The 16,787-nt window shown below is 48.5% G+C and overlaps 2 protein-coding genes across 4 annotated transcripts in view; one reads left to right on the forward strand and one right to left on the reverse strand.

Annotated features, from left to right (window-relative positions):
* Ubqn (ubiquilin) overlaps positions 1-7,516 on the reverse strand; it is a 60,824-nt gene extending 53,308 nt beyond the window's left edge. For both annotated transcript variants that reach the window (XM_075685776.1, XM_075685775.1), the window contains exons 1-2: positions 7,385-7,516; positions 849-1,009 (exon numbers count right to left, since the gene is read on the reverse strand). In XM_075685776.1, coding sequence (XP_075541891.1) covers positions 849-947 — 99 coding nt within the window. In that variant the 5' untranslated portion in view covers positions 948-1,009; positions 7,385-7,516. The remainder of the gene's footprint in view (positions 1-848; positions 1,010-7,384) is intronic.
* Positions 1,267-7,875, forward strand: LOC142575944 (uncharacterized). 2 transcript variants are annotated; one of them, XM_075685777.1, is made up of 2 exons: positions 1,267-1,846; positions 7,430-7,875. In XM_075685777.1, exons 1-2 carry the CDS (start codon positions 1,607-1,609, stop codon positions 7,736-7,738), a joined length of 549 nt encoding a protein of 182 aa, XP_075541892.1. In that variant the 5' UTR covers positions 1,267-1,606; the 3' UTR covers positions 7,739-7,875. The 2 variants fall into 2 exon arrangements, with proteins under 2 accessions (XP_075541892.1, XP_075541893.1); XM_075685778.1 differs by having other exon boundaries at positions 1,654-1,841.
* The last annotated feature ends 8,912 nt before the right edge of the window (positions 7,876-16,787 follow it).

Below are 16,787 nucleotides of genomic sequence, written 5' to 3' on the forward strand. Positions count from 1 at the left end.
TCTTCCTAACGTTCCAATGCATAGCAGTAGATAAAAAAAGGGGGGGGGGGTAAGTTTATACTGTCTCCCGAGGATAGCAGAAACAAGGGAAGGGAGAGAAAAAAATGAAAAACTCTTAATCGAGTTACGAATTTCAAGGCAATCAACGTTGTTCCCGAGTGCGCTAGCGCACTGCGCCCGGAGTCGGAAATAGAACCACACACTTTCGGCGACTCGTGAGAAAGTAGAGAAATGGACAGCAATTTGCAATCGCCACACATTTTTTCCTCTTGCCGCTTCCTTCAGACGTAAGCGTGTCCCCACAACTCCCTCGCCCGCTTAGCCACACCGTCCTTCGGCGAGAATTCCAGAAACGCCGAGCAGGAAACTAGCGCTTACAATCGGATCCTGGCTGCGCTATGGCACCGCTGAGCCCCGAAGCAGTCGAACGGCGACTGAAGCCTGAGGCTCGGACCCTGCCAGCACCGAGCGGGACATATCGCGTCTCTACACAGTACAACTGTCAGAATCAGTGCCGAGCGCTTTCCGCCGGGAGCGGTGGAGGGGGGTGAAGCCCCCTCCGATTTTCTCGTAATCGCGCAACCACCGTGAACTATCTAACGCCCCCAAAAAAGCCTACCTAAGCGAAGCGCGACGACACACATACACGCAGCCTCGGCGTGGAGCTAATACAGAATTGTTGAACCGTGCTTTACTTTCAAACACCTATTTTCTTGCATCTCTGTTCGAAAACCTAGGCCTATCAGTAACACACAATCACTACGTGACGTAGACTAGCAGCTGGGTGTTTAGTGGCACTCGCGATCGTTCAAACACTGCAATTGTGGGAAGCTGGGCGTTCAACGTACCTCGTTGATTGTAGCCGACTCATCAACCTTCACTACTTTTTTCTCCTTCGCTGTTTTGACCACTAAGCTGATCTTCTTCGGCGACTCCTCGTCAGCCATGATGACACTCGTGCCTCCAATGTGTTCAGCTTCCGGTTTCAGGTCGTTCGCGGACAGTGGCGCTGCAAAAGAAGTCTCAGCTACAAAAAAACAATAATATATGTTACTTATGCTTAAATATCTTTGATTCAAATTAACTAAACTAATTCTTTTTTATTTTGGGTTATAATATTTGACGTTTATTTCTCCACGCGCGCTCTGCAATGGCTTTTTGCTTATGTTACTCTCTGAACACGAGACTTGACCAGACGGCGCTGGCATCGCACCGGCGCTCGGCACGATCGACAACGTTTTGGCGTCAGCTATGCCTATGGTGTGTTTGCTACAATTTGTGGTTGATCTGCTATTTATTTGTTTTACGTTCGTTTCACCTGCGCTGTCACTTACTGAAATGATACCTTGACGTAGCGCACGGCCTACTAAAAGGCATACAAGTGTCACCACCAAGTGTTCTGAGCACCCAGCACGCACCGCGATCACTTTGTTTTCCGTGCCACTCGGTTCCGTGCGTTCCATGCTCGTGCGGACAGTTTTTTTCTCGATCTGTCCCGTGCAGTCGCACGCGTCAACAGCCGAGGCACTCGTCGTAATTGAGAGTGCCATTGTTATTTAACTATTTCATTTCATGAGAGAGACACTATCGGTTTGGGGCGACGCCGATGAAGCGACCGAGGAGTCCATGTTTTGCCGCCGAGCGAAGGTTCGAAGTACTGCGTCGTCTGCACGAGTCGGCGACGACAGCGCCTCTTTTCCGGCGCAAGCGCACGCTCGACTGCGGGCTCGATCGAACGCCGGGTTCGCCGCCAGTAAAGAGACCGCGGCTCGAGGGCGGTGTCGACGACAGCCATGCCTTCCTCTGGGAAATCCAGGAGACACCGAAAGAACCGACCTTCGGTAAGGTAGGCTTCACCTCCTTGGACGGCTATCGCGGCGTATTCCGGAACGCCAGCTGTTTGTGTTTTTACCGTACGAGCCACGTACAAGTGGAAGTTACGTTCGTTGTTTATGTTCCCCCTCTATCGTCAATCCGACTGCGCGGAGCTCCAGTTGTTTCCTCGCGGCAGTGTGTGGGTTGGTCTATCAGATAAGTGATTGCAGGCATTGTGTTTGCAGGGTTGGCAGAGGGAAAACGAAGTGAACAAACAGTCTCACAATGCGCGCAGGCTTCGGGGAAAGTAATTATTGGGGGTTGACAAGGGAGGCGAGCGCGATGCGGACAAAATAAGCTCCTCTGCGGAGGCGCGTCGGATGTTATGCGTCGCAAGCGACGGAGACCGGTCGATATGTAAGCGGCCGAAGCGAGACCCGTGACTAAGCGCGTTTGTGACTGCCCCCTAGCCATTTACGCGCGCAAACATCTCGATGTGTCGCTCAGATGGCTAAAGAGTCTTCTTGGAGCAGTCGTTCTCGGGTGTTGTCAAGACCGTGATTCACTTCTGAGGTTTACTTTTAGGGTAACCCGAAACGAACAGCAGAGCCGACATGATGTCCTGTTACGTAACCACTGCTCCATCTTGTTGTTGAGGGACGGAGACTGATTTTTAGCGCGTTGTTGTTGATCGAGGAGGCTGGAATTGTTTTTGAATCGTAATCTGAAAGGAGGAACTTATTGGCTATTTGCTTTGTTTTTCCGACCTCGCAACTGGGAAAACTGACTTCGTGAATGTGTATAATTTTTAAGGCCCTCATTGGCGTTTCCGAATTGTCTACGCGCCAGGAATTTGCCTCCCGTCTCTCCCACGCTCGAGCTGCTGGGCTTCGCTTCTGACGGGCTGTCACGGTTAACAAACGCGCATTCCGTCTCTTTCAGAGTGTTGTTTCTTTCAGAGAAATTTTCCATTTCTCTCTCTCTGAGCCTTTGGAGGTGTGTTATTGAGGCTTATTAATGATGTAGCTGCATTTATCATGTTCTCTTGTTTTGGGTAGGCAGGGAGTAGAGGAGAACTCTCCCCGTGTCAAAACGGCTCAAATATTTAAAATCAAGAAAGAAAGAACGCTCTTGAGTATAAGGTGTTGGCGCGAAGTTGAATTATTGCTCCCATAGGCGGAGAGTTATCATTACTCTAGGGGGGGGGGGGGTCGCTCGGGCCCGATCATATATATATATATATATATATATATATATATATATATATATATATATATATATATGTTACACTGGAAGAAACTTCGTGTGACCTGGAAGAGTTTAGCTCTAGCGACGGCGCTGTATGACCTCATAGTAGGAGACAGTTCAATTCCACAGCTTGAATCCTCTCGGTGGTGTAATTTTCCTTCGTGTAATTGTCGCATACTTGGCTATAACACTGCTTCGCCTTTCCGGCGAAACTGCAGTCTCTCTCGCTGTCTCTATTTTTTTCTCTCTCGCTGTCTCTTTTTTTTTTCTCTCTCTGAGTCCGAGTATAAGCGTTGCTGCGCATGGCGGCTGTTGATTTTGACTTCGAGTGAATCTGGCTTCGCCCCATTTCGGTTACTGAGTGAATTGTACAGTGTTCCCGAACCATCGTACACCAAGACTTAAATATAGAGCAGTTGCGTTACTCAAAGAAAACCTTGTTTATATTGTTTCCAGTACAGTGGAGTAGCCACCAGTAATTATTTCGTCACTGAGATTTAATTCGGTAATTGCCATTAATTCTCTAACTCGATAAATGCTGTCCTAATTTTAAAAGTGTCACTGAGGCATTTGTAGGCACCCCAAAATGACGTCTAACTGCGGGGTTTTCAGCGATGTACTAATTGCGCACAATTTTTAGGGAAGCTTTTGGAACTTTAGATGTATGTCGAAGAGCGGGGGCGGAAGTCCCCCAGAAGAACTCCGGAGGGGGCTGCTGGAGCCTGAACGTAGCCTAAGCGGGCAAGCAGATTTTCAAAGCGCCGAGGCGGCGAGCGCCCGCGCCTGTTCAGACCAGCCGCGTTGTATGGCTGTCCGCGCCGCCGGGAAGGCGGGGCATCTCGCAATATCTTTAGCATGGATGGATGGATGGATGGATGTTATGAGCGTCCCCTTTGGAACGGGGCGGTGGGTTGCGCCACCAAGCTCTTGCTATTATACTGCCTAATGTCCTACCTAGGTTAAACAATGAAAAAAGAAAAAAAAAACACTATGAACTACCACGCCCAAATTTTCTGATCCCCTATTGCGAACGGTGCTTTTGTACGTCTCCGTCTTTTGTCGTTTCCCTACTTTTCTTCCACCAATCCTCCAATCGCCTCTTACTAATGCCTATTGCGGACATGTTTGCTTTACCACTGCTCCCGCTGAACCCAAGGGCTTCAAGGAGGCCAGTGGTGCCTAAATTGACCGCTGGGTAGACGTCTTCACATTCTAATAAAACATGCGCTCCGTCGTTTCCCTAGCTTTACCGCAGCAAGCGCACGCTTCTTCCTTCTTATAGCTCGCTTTATAGGTGCGTGTTCTAAGGCATCCCGATCTCGCTTCGAAAATTAATGAGCTTCCCTTTATCATAATTGGTTTCTTTCCTGATTTCATTTTTTCCTCTTAAGTAGTTACTCATGGCAGATTTATTTTCCATTGCCGCCACCCATGAAATTATTTCAGCCTCTCTGACTTTCCGCTTGACCTCCTTTGTTGCTGTGTTGCCCACCCCACAGGCCGCATACTTGCTGGTAAGCTTCCTAGTTCTTTTCCTCCACTGTGAATCCATGTTATTCCTGTACAGATACCTGAACACTCTCCCAGCCCATTTACTTTTTCCATATTCCTCAGCCGTTCTTCATACTCAGTTTTACTGCGAGCTTCCCTCACTTCAAAACTAGTCCAGCCCATATCACCCTGCACAGCTTCATTCGTTTGTAGCAATTGTAGCATTTGTTTGGCCCAACTTGCCGTTTTGACGCTTTTCAAGAGCAGAAGCGAAAAGCCCAGAGAAAGACATTCGTTTACATTTGTTCACCAGCGCTTCCGCCGTGTCGGGTTCTGATTGGCTGCGGCCAAAGCGGCCAACTTGTCCGCGCGGAAAAAATCGGTCCGTGCGCGATACTTTGCGGAAAATCCGCGGCCGCTTGGCCGGATCGCGCACGGAGCGATTTTTTCCGCGCGGACAAGTTGGCCGCTTTGGCCGCAGCCAATCAGAACCCGACACGGCGGAAGCGCTGGTGAACAAATGTAAACGAATGTCTTTCTCTGGGTTTTTCGCTTCTGTTCTTGAAAAGTGTCAAAACGGCAAGTTGGGCCAGTTGGGGCGCTATAACGTAAAACTATTCCAAACTTTTCTATTCCAATTCTGCTATCAGCCCTCCACGATTGGTCAAAAACTTTTTTCCACCACCCCCACTTCACCTGTCTCTCACGCGACGTCACGAAAACCGCGATACCTCCCCATCTGATATGATGTGTACACACTGATTATACATGATTTGACAGAAAAAAAAAACACGTTATTTCTGATTCGACGCCTTTTCGCCATTAGCCTCCGGCTATTGGTCAAAAGTTTTCGTGCTGCAGCCATTTCACCTGCCTGTCACCCGACGTCACAAAACCGCGAAAACTCACCGCGTCAAAGTGACGTGTACTCATTAAAGATGCATTAATATGCCGAACAAAACTGAATTTTCTTCTGAATAGCCGCAGGCTGCCCCGTTCCGAAAGGAATAAAAGATGGCTGCCGCCGATCGCTCAGGCGCTGGCTACTCGCACCTGCCGGAGAACATGGGTGTATTTGCACATAATAAAACTTCTTGCGCGGTCGTAAAACGTTTTCGAGCACTTTCGGCACGTTTACCACCTCATTCTGCCAACTCTTCTTTGCTGAGTGTCCCTTTTAGCGTCATTCTTAAGCTTCCGTTGCATGCCGCCGCGATTTTCGACTAGCCACCGCAAGCTAAGTAAGGGAAAGCGGACCAATCGCAGACGCCGGCACCACCTTCTTCATCCGGTTATCGATTTTCAGTGCACTGGCTCTGCCCCATCGAATCTCTCTCCACTTGAGCGTTCTCGTCGCCTCTTGTCAGCCAATTAGACACGACAAGCCGCTCAGTGTAGGCAATGTTATTCGTTTTTCAAGGAAACAAAAGTGACCTCCTATGAACGAAGAGAGGGTTTATTGGTGTGTTCAGACAACCCTGCGGGTGACCGCCCGGTGCTTGCGTTGGTGGTTACGCAAATTTGACGTCAGGAGATCGGAATAGAAACATATTGGAATAGTTTTACGTTATAGGGCCCTTGGTTCGGATTTATTGTAGGGCTTGTTACAGCGCAACACAAGACAAGGACAAAAGGAGGTATAAAACGACGACACGGCGCCGTGTCGTCGCTTTATACCTTCTTTTGTCCTCGTCCTGTGTTGTGCTGTTACAAATCTTGAAAAGTGACTATACAAGTGGCGAGTAAAATACCAACGATCTCGTCTTCGTCTGAGCGCATCATTTTGCAGAAGTAGATAGCGGACTGCAGCACGCCAACCCACGGCTAAAAAAAATATCGAAAGTGCGCGTACAAACCCAAAGTGCCGCGAGATGGCAGCACGTCCCTGAAATTGCTAAAGATATTGCGAGATGTCCCGCCTTCCCTGCGGCGCGGACAGCCGCGTTGGCTGGTGTGAACAGGCGCGGGCGCTCGCCGCCTCTCCGCTTTGAAAATCCGCTTGTGCGCTTACTCTCCGCTTTCGGTGTGAATGTGCCTTCACACTTGGTCTCTGAGCAGGCGGAAGCGGGAAAAACTTGACAAAATCTGCCCACCTAGGCGGAGAAACGGGCGGAAAACCAGCCGTCGAAAAAATCGGTCGCGGACCGATTTTTACGCCACGGCGAACCGGAAAGCGGTTCTGCTTCGCCGGAAGCTGCACTAGCTTGTAAACATCCGGCCGTAAAATTTAACATTTTCTGTTGTTCATTGTCTGTTTTTAGGAAAGGCAACTAGCTAAAACCATCGAAACTATGTCTTGTTTATCTTCCATGGTAGACGAAAGTTAAAAACGACACACGCAGTTGCCGGAAATGATTGCTTTTAGTAAGTGATGGGTCAATGAATGAACGTATATCTTGAAACGGTGTGATGAACAGCGCCACCACGCGGACAAATGTACGCAAATTAGATGGATGTGGGCGAAAGCGGCAGTGGTTTCCGCTGCAGTGGCGAAACAAATGTGAACGTTTTGCACATGCACGAATAAGATTATCCGGCCGCTTTGGCTTTTCCGTCCGCTTGCGGTTTCCCAAGTGTGAAAGTAGCTTAGACGCTCCGCTTTCGGTGTGAATGTGCCTTTGAGTGCGCTCGTTTAGGTCAGTGTCTGTTGAGGCGCACTAAATAAAATATCTCACTACCTACCTACCTACCACCACTTGATAGAAATCACATGCGTTGTTTAGTCTTCCTGTTGTCCTGCTTCTAACGGCCTATTTATGTATTTTTGTTCTTTTATGTTTACCATTGCGAAAGGAAAAAAGAAAGAAGAAGAAAGTGTCCCGGCGCTTACAATGTGCGTCTTGTTCTGTCCTTTCTCGGTTGCCGTCTCCGGCAGGATTCCAAGCACAACAAGCAGCACAAGAATGGCGGCGGCGCCGGCGGCGGACCCGCCGTGACCGCCGCGCTGGCCCAATCGCCGCCGGCCACCTCGCCGATGGACGCGCAGGCCCCGCCCCTGGTCGAACCGGGCGGCTGCGACAAGCTGGACCTCTCCGCGGTGCTGTGCGGTCCCCCGCTGCCCGCCGACGCCGCCATGGAGATGGGCAGCCCGCCGACCTCGGACGAGGACGACCCGGCGTTCAACGCCTTCAACTACTGGAAGACCCCTTTCCCCGACGTCAGCGTCGACGTCGTCATGGAGTAACAGCAGGAGGAGACCACCCGCCATCTTTAGAGCCGCTCCACTTCGCTTCACCGTTGGCTGCATATACGTCATCCCTCTCCTTCGGTCATTTTTTTTTTAATTTCTCGCCCTCTGTTTACTTTTCGTACGCCACATTGTTGTTCCGTTCCTCATTGTTCCATTGTTCCCTACGTATCCTTCCTGCAGTGCTCCGACAGACCACACTTGCCCAGTGTTTAAACTTACTCGTGTAGCAAAACACGCGCAAAATAGCAGCGTTCCTCCTGTGCGTTTGCTGTCATAGACACCGCGTTGATGCAATCGGTTTCTTTCGCCGCGATCGCGTTTTGTCTGTGCGAGGGAAGGAGAACGCTAGGGCCATGCAGATTGTGCGAAGCTCGCGGATATCATCCAGGAAATGTGTGCACCGAACAAACGTACACGGCAGTTTCAGTAAACGACCTTCCTTCCCTCATGATTTTTTTCCTTCTTTTTCTATCGTCACGGATGTCATTGGAAAAATGTTGCACAGCGTAAGCGTGGTAGGGCAGACGCATACGGGAAGTCGTTTCTGGCAGCAAGAGTCGAATGTGTTTGGCGACTTCGTGTGACGCTGTGATCGACCATAACGCTTTAAATACGTACCTCTGTACGAGTACATCTCTTCCAGAAAAAAAAAGAGTTGTGCAAATATGTACTGTACAACGTTTGTGTGACGAGTAAGCGGGCACGAGACGGCCGGAATACAGCGGGGGGGGGGGGTATCTGAATGAAATATTTGTGTGCTTTGATTGAACACATTGTCTCAAGAGGTCGCCACCAGCGCTTGCCTTTGAGTATGCGTCTTCCGGTGCACGTCTATGCCAGTACTTCTGCTCAGATCGGACGACGAAGTATTCATTTTTTCCTTAAAATCTGGAAAGGGGCTTCCTTCATATGCTCTCGATGGCCTCTCTTTCTCTCTCTCTCTCTCTCTCTCTCTCTCTCTCTCTCTTCGTTTTTCTTTTTTTTTCCCCAGACACTGACATTGTGTGGTGGGAGCGGAAAGAATCTCCTGCTATTAGGGAAGTGTCTCGCTCATGATGCGATGGTGTTAGTGCTAGAGCTGTTCAGTCGAAAAATACGACGCCACACACGAAAACAATGGTACAGTTTTATATACAGCAAATAATACTGTAGAGATTCTCGTTAATCGGCAAATATTTGCCTCAAAATTTCGCGGCAAAACGTCAACATCGAGAAATACAACACCACAGTGCACCAGAAGGTAGCAGAAGGCTTTCATAAAATGAAGCTACAAACAGAAAGTTAAAAATCGAAACGACTGAATGCATTTGGTGCACTGGATGTCCAGGGTAACTTTTGCGTAGATGCTTCTTTTCGCGTTCAAACCTAACAGCCGAGCTGGACTTTGTTTTGTCCATCTTTCGTCAGGTCTGAAGGCGACATCTGTCGAAGTAATATATAGGGTAATCTTGTGTAAATACGACTGCTGTACCGCCACACTTATCCATAAATGCTGCTCTTGTGAAGCTTCCTCCGGCAGATGTTACCTTTAAACGTTATGAAAAATGAAAAATCGGAACTAGCACGTCAGTTACCATTGTTAGCGTGACAGCACGACTGTTTGCCGTTGCGAGGATACGAGTTCTTTTATAAAGGTTACCGTGATGAATAAGATGGGGGGCTCATATTTTTTTTTTCATATTTTTTTTTCGGGAGGGGGCGGGGGCAAAGACGTTACTGTACAGCCTTGAAGAACGCGAACAAACGTCTTGAGAATGTAGTACGTCAACCATGCCGGGGTGAGTGCGTGGCCGTCGGTTTGTTCTGGTGGCAGTGCGGTACTTGTTTCGGAGTTTACTTCCTGCTGGCTTCTGGGAAGCAATTGGCCGGCCGCAAGCTAGTTCTCGAAGCATATGTTTTTTCGCCTCCTGTTCGTTTCGCGCTTTTGCGTGTGTAGAGTGCCTCGGTAGAAGCACCTAAAGCAAGGCTTTATCGAGGCTTCCCGATGTGTTTGTCGCGCCGTGTCAATCCGCGAACACCTGGACAGACGCCTGCCTGTTTCTGACCCTTTGTTTCTTTGAAAAATGGAATAAATGTATTCTTTTGTGGTGTTGACATCCGTCTTTCTTCGTATATCTTTCAGGGCGCGTATAGTTTAGAGGAAGGTAAGCGGGAGCAAGAGCTAGGGAAGTTAGGGGGGGGGGAGGGGGAGCTTCACTTGGAGCAGTTGTTTAACACAATTAGCATACTGTACCATTCACTCGTCGGGTTCGAAACGGCGACCATTGGCGGACGCCTTAACCCAAAGGCGTCCGCGGCTATATTAATTAAAATCGGCCGAACGCCAATCGGGACACCGTCCGAAAGCGGCGGCAACGCGCGTTTTGAGCCGCAGGCAGGAAAGGTGAGTAGGGACGTCAGAGGTCACGTGAGGGGGTGGAGTCAGCTCCAAAGATTGGAGCAGGCGAAGCGGATTGGATGGGAGAGGATGAGGTGCGCTGGTGGTGGATAGACGGAAGGAAAGAACAAGGAAACAATTCACGTAAAGTCGTGGGAGGAGTTTCATACTGAGGTCGGCAAACAATCGTCGAATGATAAAAGAGGCGCTATTGCGGATGTATTAAAGGGAAGCTGAAAGCTTTTCCAGAAAAAATGAGTGAAGAGCAGTACGTCGTGGTGTTCAACCCTCTGAATTCGAATATCGCATCGAAATTGAGCGAAAAAAAGCGCAAACATATTTTATTTCGACGAAAAGTGCAGCAGCAGACACGCCCAACTCGCGCGCCTTGTTTTCCTCTGTGATTGGTCGGGCGCCTCGTGACGTCAACAATGGTGTTCGTCCGGACCGACTGCTGCCGCTACACACGAAGCATGGTTCAAGGTAGTTTGGTGGTGTTTTGCTGAGACGGTCATGGAAAATTTCGAGAGCTTGCGTTTCTCTGAGGAGTTCGGCGTTAAGTCCAAACTCCACGAGAGCGATTTTGCGCGCGACGGTCACGGGCGACGGCTTCGAGCGACAAAACGGGCCGTGGCTTGAACAGATCGCTCGGTGTTGTCGCTCGATCACTCGTTTCTAGAAATCTAGAGCTCGTCGCTCGTCGCCCGGAAATGCTATGAGCGACTAGCCAATAGTGCGAAGCCGAAACTGGATGTACGCACCTCAAATACTACTGTTTGTCGCACGGAACGAGCAAACTATTAAATTTTACACGTGCAAAAATAAGAACCTAGTGCAAGACCTTCAGAAATATTTTGTGCTCCTTCTTCAGTAAAATACATCAACTTAAATTGATGAAGCATGCGTCACGCTAGTTTCGGCGCGTATATTGCTGCCCTCATACCGGGAAGTCGTCGCTCAAAGCCGTCGCTCGCGTGGAGTTCGGCTTGCAGGCGACGAGTGAACGCGACAGACATCGCCTCGCTTGTAGCGCTGTCGCTGTCGCGTGCAAGATCACTTGTAAGGGGTTTATACTTGTACATACTACACGTACGTACATACTTGTACATACTACATATACGAGCCGATTGCGAAGAGCCGGCCTCTCCAAGAAGCAAAAAATACTGGTGCAAGCACTGCTTTCCACGCGAACGAAGGCGAAGTGTTAGCATTTCCTTGTGTTGGAAATGTTCTTTGGCGAGTATGTTTTTTGCTAAGCTGCATTCAGCGTAGTGTTACAACTGTAGTGTTATGTTCCTGCATGCCTCCTCGTAGAACGTAAGCGGTGATGCGATCTTCGGCATTTGCGCGTTGCCCCAAAGCTGTCGGCAATCTACACAGATGGTTTAAACGCGGGAAAAGTTTACCGGCTGTTGTAGCACGTGTAGTATAGAACCTTCATCAGCGCGCCATCCGCAAGCTACTCGTAACCGGCGAATTCCGTCAGCTACGTGAGATGGTCGGTTTCTCTATGTGTGCGAGAGAAGGGGGAGCGCAGCGTCCTGGCGTGAGCAGGCTTTCCCAACACATGCAAACTTTACTCTTGCACTGCGTTATGGTAGCTGCATGCAGGCTGTTTCACAACACACGTGCGAATAGAAAAGTCGCGGCGCTTGGCGATGAAACCTGCGTCAAGGGTGGGAGGTAAACATGCACCTTCCGTTCAGCGTGCTAATTTTTTTTAGGAGAACCCAAAGCACGCATTATTGATAAACTCCGGTCGTAATCGTAACGGAAGTGGTTAGAGCGCAACACTGTTGTTCTTGAGCGCTTGAAGTTGTTTCGCTTCACAGCAGCCTCCTACTTAGCTGAAAGCTTCTTGTCTTGCAGGAACTAATGGAACATCGAAACATAATCGCGGCCGCTGGTGTTCGTGCAAGCGTAGGCTGCACAGAACGCCGGCATGATCGGCCTACAAGTTCAACTGATGCTGTGCACGTCAACTACCACTCCTATATACACGCAAACAAAGGAATGTGGGGTCGAGCGAAGCAGATTAGGACGGCACGCACGCAGAAATAAGCCCGGTCAGGCACGGTCGCGGAGACTGCGAAGGAGCGGAACACCAGTGTTGACGTCACTACGCCGCGGTGTCCGGTCTCCGCTCGCATCGTCAGCGTCAGCAGCAGCGCGCGGCGCTCGACGGGGGGCGGAGCTACAGCGCAATTTTAACCTACGATTGCGTCGCTCCTAAGTGAAAAATCCCCCCAAAATTTTAGCTTCATGGTTTATAAGGTTCCCGCATCCGTATATGAGCGTCTTATTGAATTCGACAGACTCTTCAGCTTCCCTTTAAGCAGGCTATCAAGCGTAGCAACACCCGCCGTGGTTGCTCAGTGGCTATGGTGTTAGGTTGCTCAGCACAAGGTCGCGGGATCGCATCCCGGCCACGGCGGCCGCATTTCGATGGGGGCGAAATGCGAAAACACCCGTGTACTTAGATTTAGGTGCGCGTTAAAGAACCCCAGGTGGTCGAAATTTCCGGAGTCCTCCACTACGGCGTGCCTCATAATCAGAAAGTGGTTTTGGCACGTAAAACCCCATAATTTTTTTAAAGTGTAGCAAGATTTAATTTTCTTTTTCAATTATGGTGTACCAGACGTGGGCGCTTTATATTATCCCTTAGAGAAGCTAGGTGAACCAGACAGTGACACAAGTGAGTCACGAAAACTAACTCTTCATTGGGCGAACTTGAGCCCAGAAAAGCAACACGCTGAGCAGAACGATAACGGCGAGCGTATACTCGTCGGCCGTCGAAATTTGCATCTCCGGGTCAAGCGCGTCGCCTATATATAGGCGACTGGTCGTACATTCCAGCGTAATAGTCGGCGCTCGCGTGCGCGTTCCAGAATGTGCAACACCATTCGCGTCGCGCATTCAATCGGATCGGACTAATTTCGGTGACATCATTCGAGAAAGTACCGATACACGAAAGCGCGCCACCGCCGTGGCGGCTTAGCAGATATGGCGGTATACGCTGCTGTAAACACTAGGTCGCAGCCGTTTCAAATGTCGGTCGCATTTCGACGGTGGGCCGAAATTGAAAAAAAAAAAAAAAGAACGCCCGTGTACTGTGCGTTGGGAGCGCGGTAAACAACCCTCAAGTGGTCAAAGTTATTAGAGAATTTTAGATTAGGGGACGCAATCGGCTTGCGTACGCAAGAACTAGGGGCCATGTTATTGCGCATGCGCAGATCCCCCACGTCTCGCTCTGCGCATGCGCAGTACAGTCGTAGCTTGCGTCACCTAATCTAAATCTCTCTATTCCGGAGTCGCCTCTATGGCCCGCCTCGTAATCAGGTCGTTCGTTATAATACGAAAAACTCCGTAATTTAAATAATAGGCGCCCCTGTCGCTGCGCGATAACGTAACATTTGTTAGGTGGAGAAAAGACGGTCAAGCCGGAAAAAGATAATCAAGTACACCTGTGAATATGAAACATCGGCAGCAGCCTATTTGACAAGCACCACAGGACAATCGCCTCTCTCCGAGGGCCTGCAACTTTTCTAATGATATCAAATGTGCATCGGTTTTATTATTATTATTATTATTATTATTATTAGTAGTAGTAGTAGTAGTAGTAGTAGTAGTAGTAGTAGTAGTAGTATAGGAGACCGGAAAACACCGCTTCGTATCTGGTTACGAAAGGAAATTTTCTTTTCTTCTTATTTTCCATCTTTCTCTCTTTTTTTTTTTGAAATTGCGGACTCCAGCGGCTTCCTTACCCTGAAGGGGCTGTATGGTATCCTGTAGAAGTAGCTTCTTCAGAATTGCCCAAGCGCATAACCTGAATACACTTGGTACACAAAGGCGATAGGGTCCGCTAGCTTTGAGTTGACTTTCCTAAAGCTTACTAACAACAAAGCCAAGACACCGGTGTGCCACAAAGGCCTCGTTTGGTCCATTATAGTGTCAGTACATGACACTAATTGCAGCACCACCTTCAACGATCGTCATAGCGAGTCATTTATTTATTTATTTATTTATTTATTTATTTATTTATTTATTTATTTATTTATTTAACATACTTTCAAGGTCCGAAGGCAATACAGAAAGGAGTTTGTGAATATGGCAGAAAATTTGCGCAAGTTACAAAGACATACATGATCACCTCCGCATGATCATTAGCGAGTCTCTAATCGGAGCGTCCACGCTTTCGTCCCCGCCTGAGCTGGGCGCGGCAGTCGCCGTTAGTTCTGCTGGCCATTCGTCTTGTCCAATTACCGTACGGACGACGATATGCACTTCTTAGGCCGCCATCAGTTCTTCCCTTACACTAATACTGCATTTTATACTGCTGCTGAGGTCAACTACCGTTGCCATTCGTGTCGCCCTTGCGACCGCATCAGTTGGGCCCGTACGTTCTTCGTAAGCGCACAGTGCCGGTTTTTGACACAATCGATTATTCTTACCATCAGTATACAGCTGCTACTTCGACAAGCTAAGAGAGGGAGAGAGAGAGAGAGAGAGAGAAAGGGGAAGCGGGAAGATAGAGATGGTGGAGGAGGTGAAACATAGCGTGAAGGTCTACCCAGAACCTTGTATAGACCTACGCTGCCTAAATTGATAGACCACATGCGGTTATCACCCGGCCAACGCATGCAAGATGTACAAAGCTGGGCTGTTGCTCTTGTCCGTCGACTCGACAGCCAACCGTTGTCAGATGACGGCATGTTGGGCCCTTGGCGGGATCGTATATCTAGTTTTCAGGACCCCCACCCGAGCCACCATGGAGGATGCAGAGGAAACTCAGTTTCGAGAGTTCTCGTACCACTCGATAGTGTGCATTGTGATTGGGCAAAAGCAGAGCATACAGAAGACTCCCGTTAGGACGAACCCGGTTAATCCGAATTTTCGGATGTGCCGAATATTGCAAGAACGTTCGATTTGCTTCTCGCGGAAGGAAATAAAGGCCACTTAACAAAACACCACCCATTCGGTTAAGCCTAACATTCTCAGCCGTCGCACAATGCCTTCAACTAGACTCACTGTGAGGTCTGAAGTTATCACTCCGAGCAAAGGGTGTTTCTGTGCTCATAAACAACTACGCCAGTGTGTCTAGCGATGTGCACATTTGGCATCATAGAAACATATAATTGAGGACGTCGTCGGCATAAAAAGAAAGAGTTTCCTACAAAAATTACCGGAGATAACTCTGGCACTTCGATCGCTCGACTACAAGGGGAACGAAGGTTAGTATATTTCGTACTTATGGCTTCAAAAGTTGTGGTGACGCTATTTATTACTATTTGTCTTTCTGAATGTTCGAAAAGTGCCAGGCTACTATTCTTCCGGCACTCTTTTTCATGTCTCGTAGGCTTTCTTTTAGGCTTGGGAAAAGAATAATTGCACAACACGTATTGAGCAACAGAAAGCTGGATCGTGAATTTTTCAGGATGGTCTACAAGTTTCTCATGGCAAATTTGCTCTGATTATCTGATAAATTAATTAATAATAACTTATTATGTAATCAGGGGAAAGGAAAAAAGAAAGATAGTCTCACTTGGTCTAAGCGACGGTAAATAACATTACCGTATAGTGCTTTCCAGCTACGTGGCACTTGCATAACTTTTTTTTAAATTTTGACACAAGTTACGTGGGACACATGGTACATTTTAAAATTGCAAAACCATAATTAGTGTTTCTTTTTTTTGGGGGGGGGGCGACAGGAAGGTTTCGATGGTTGTGCTCACTAGGAAGGTGTCCTGTGTCGAAGTGTTGTTGTGTTGAAGAAAAAGAAAAGGTCATTTTTGGCCAAATAAGTATTTAAGGAAACACTCTTCGATCAGAAAGTTCGGATGTAGGCACTACGCTGAACCGCTCATAAATATTGCCGCAGTTAATGAACAACAAAACAGCAGCAAGAATGCATAGCGATGACTGCCATTTTTTGAGTATTCGATGCAGTGTCGCTACCCCAAACAAGGGAACAGTCGCTAAAATATGAAAATAAGGAAATCTTTATACAGCCTAGCTTAGTCTTGACAGGTAATGCATGCCTATGCGAGAAGTGATATCAAAACCAGGAGAAAGAGTGTGGCAAACTTGTGTGACATGGGCATACCAAGAAAGTGTGGAGGCCAGGTGATTAGGAAGAAAGTTGAACAAGGGATTCAATTCTTGAAATTCTTTGAAAAGAAAAAGAAAAGCACTCAACGTGACTCACTGGTCACTAAATTAAATTTCATTACTTCATAATTACGAGGGCTGGAGGCAGAAAAGTACACAAAGGACCGTCATGCCACGTTGATTTTGTTGAGATTTATTCTACCGCAATTCGGCACGAAATTATGCAACTTTGACACATTTATTGACAGTCCGTCATAATTCCTGACTCAAGGGGCCTTGAAACTAAAACACTCGGAGAAGTGAACGTCCGGGCCCCTGTCTCAACGGCGCCGCAACTCTGATGCAACGAAAACAAACATTTAGCGGCTGGGTACTCAACGCCCCGAGTTATGTGTTGCACAGTGCCGCCTTCCGCGGCCTTCCCGTGTCCTAGCGGTGCTCTTCCCCCCTCTCTTTCCCTAGACGGCGTGGAGTGTCTTTAAATATAGCCGAGCGCGTGCCAGCACCGACGAGGAAAACGAAAAGCAAGAACGGCCGACTCACAGAGCGAGAAAAGGA

Source organism: Dermacentor variabilis, chromosome 3, assembly GCF_050947875.1.
Source record: "Dermacentor variabilis isolate Ectoservices chromosome 3, ASM5094787v1, whole genome shotgun sequence".
Lineage (NCBI taxonomy): Eukaryota > Metazoa > Arthropoda > Arachnida > Ixodida > Ixodidae > Dermacentor > Dermacentor variabilis.

Excerpts from the sequence above, each read along its gene's own strand:
- LOC142575944 (XM_075685777.1), top strand. The coding sequence starts at position 1,607 with ATGAAGCGACCGAGGAGTCCATGTTTTGCCGCCGAGCGAAGGTTCGAA. Across the intron at positions 1,847-7,429 it reads AAGAACCGACCTTCGGTAAG|GATTCCAAGCACAACAAGCA; the intron begins GTAGGCTTCACC and ends CGTCTCCGGCAG.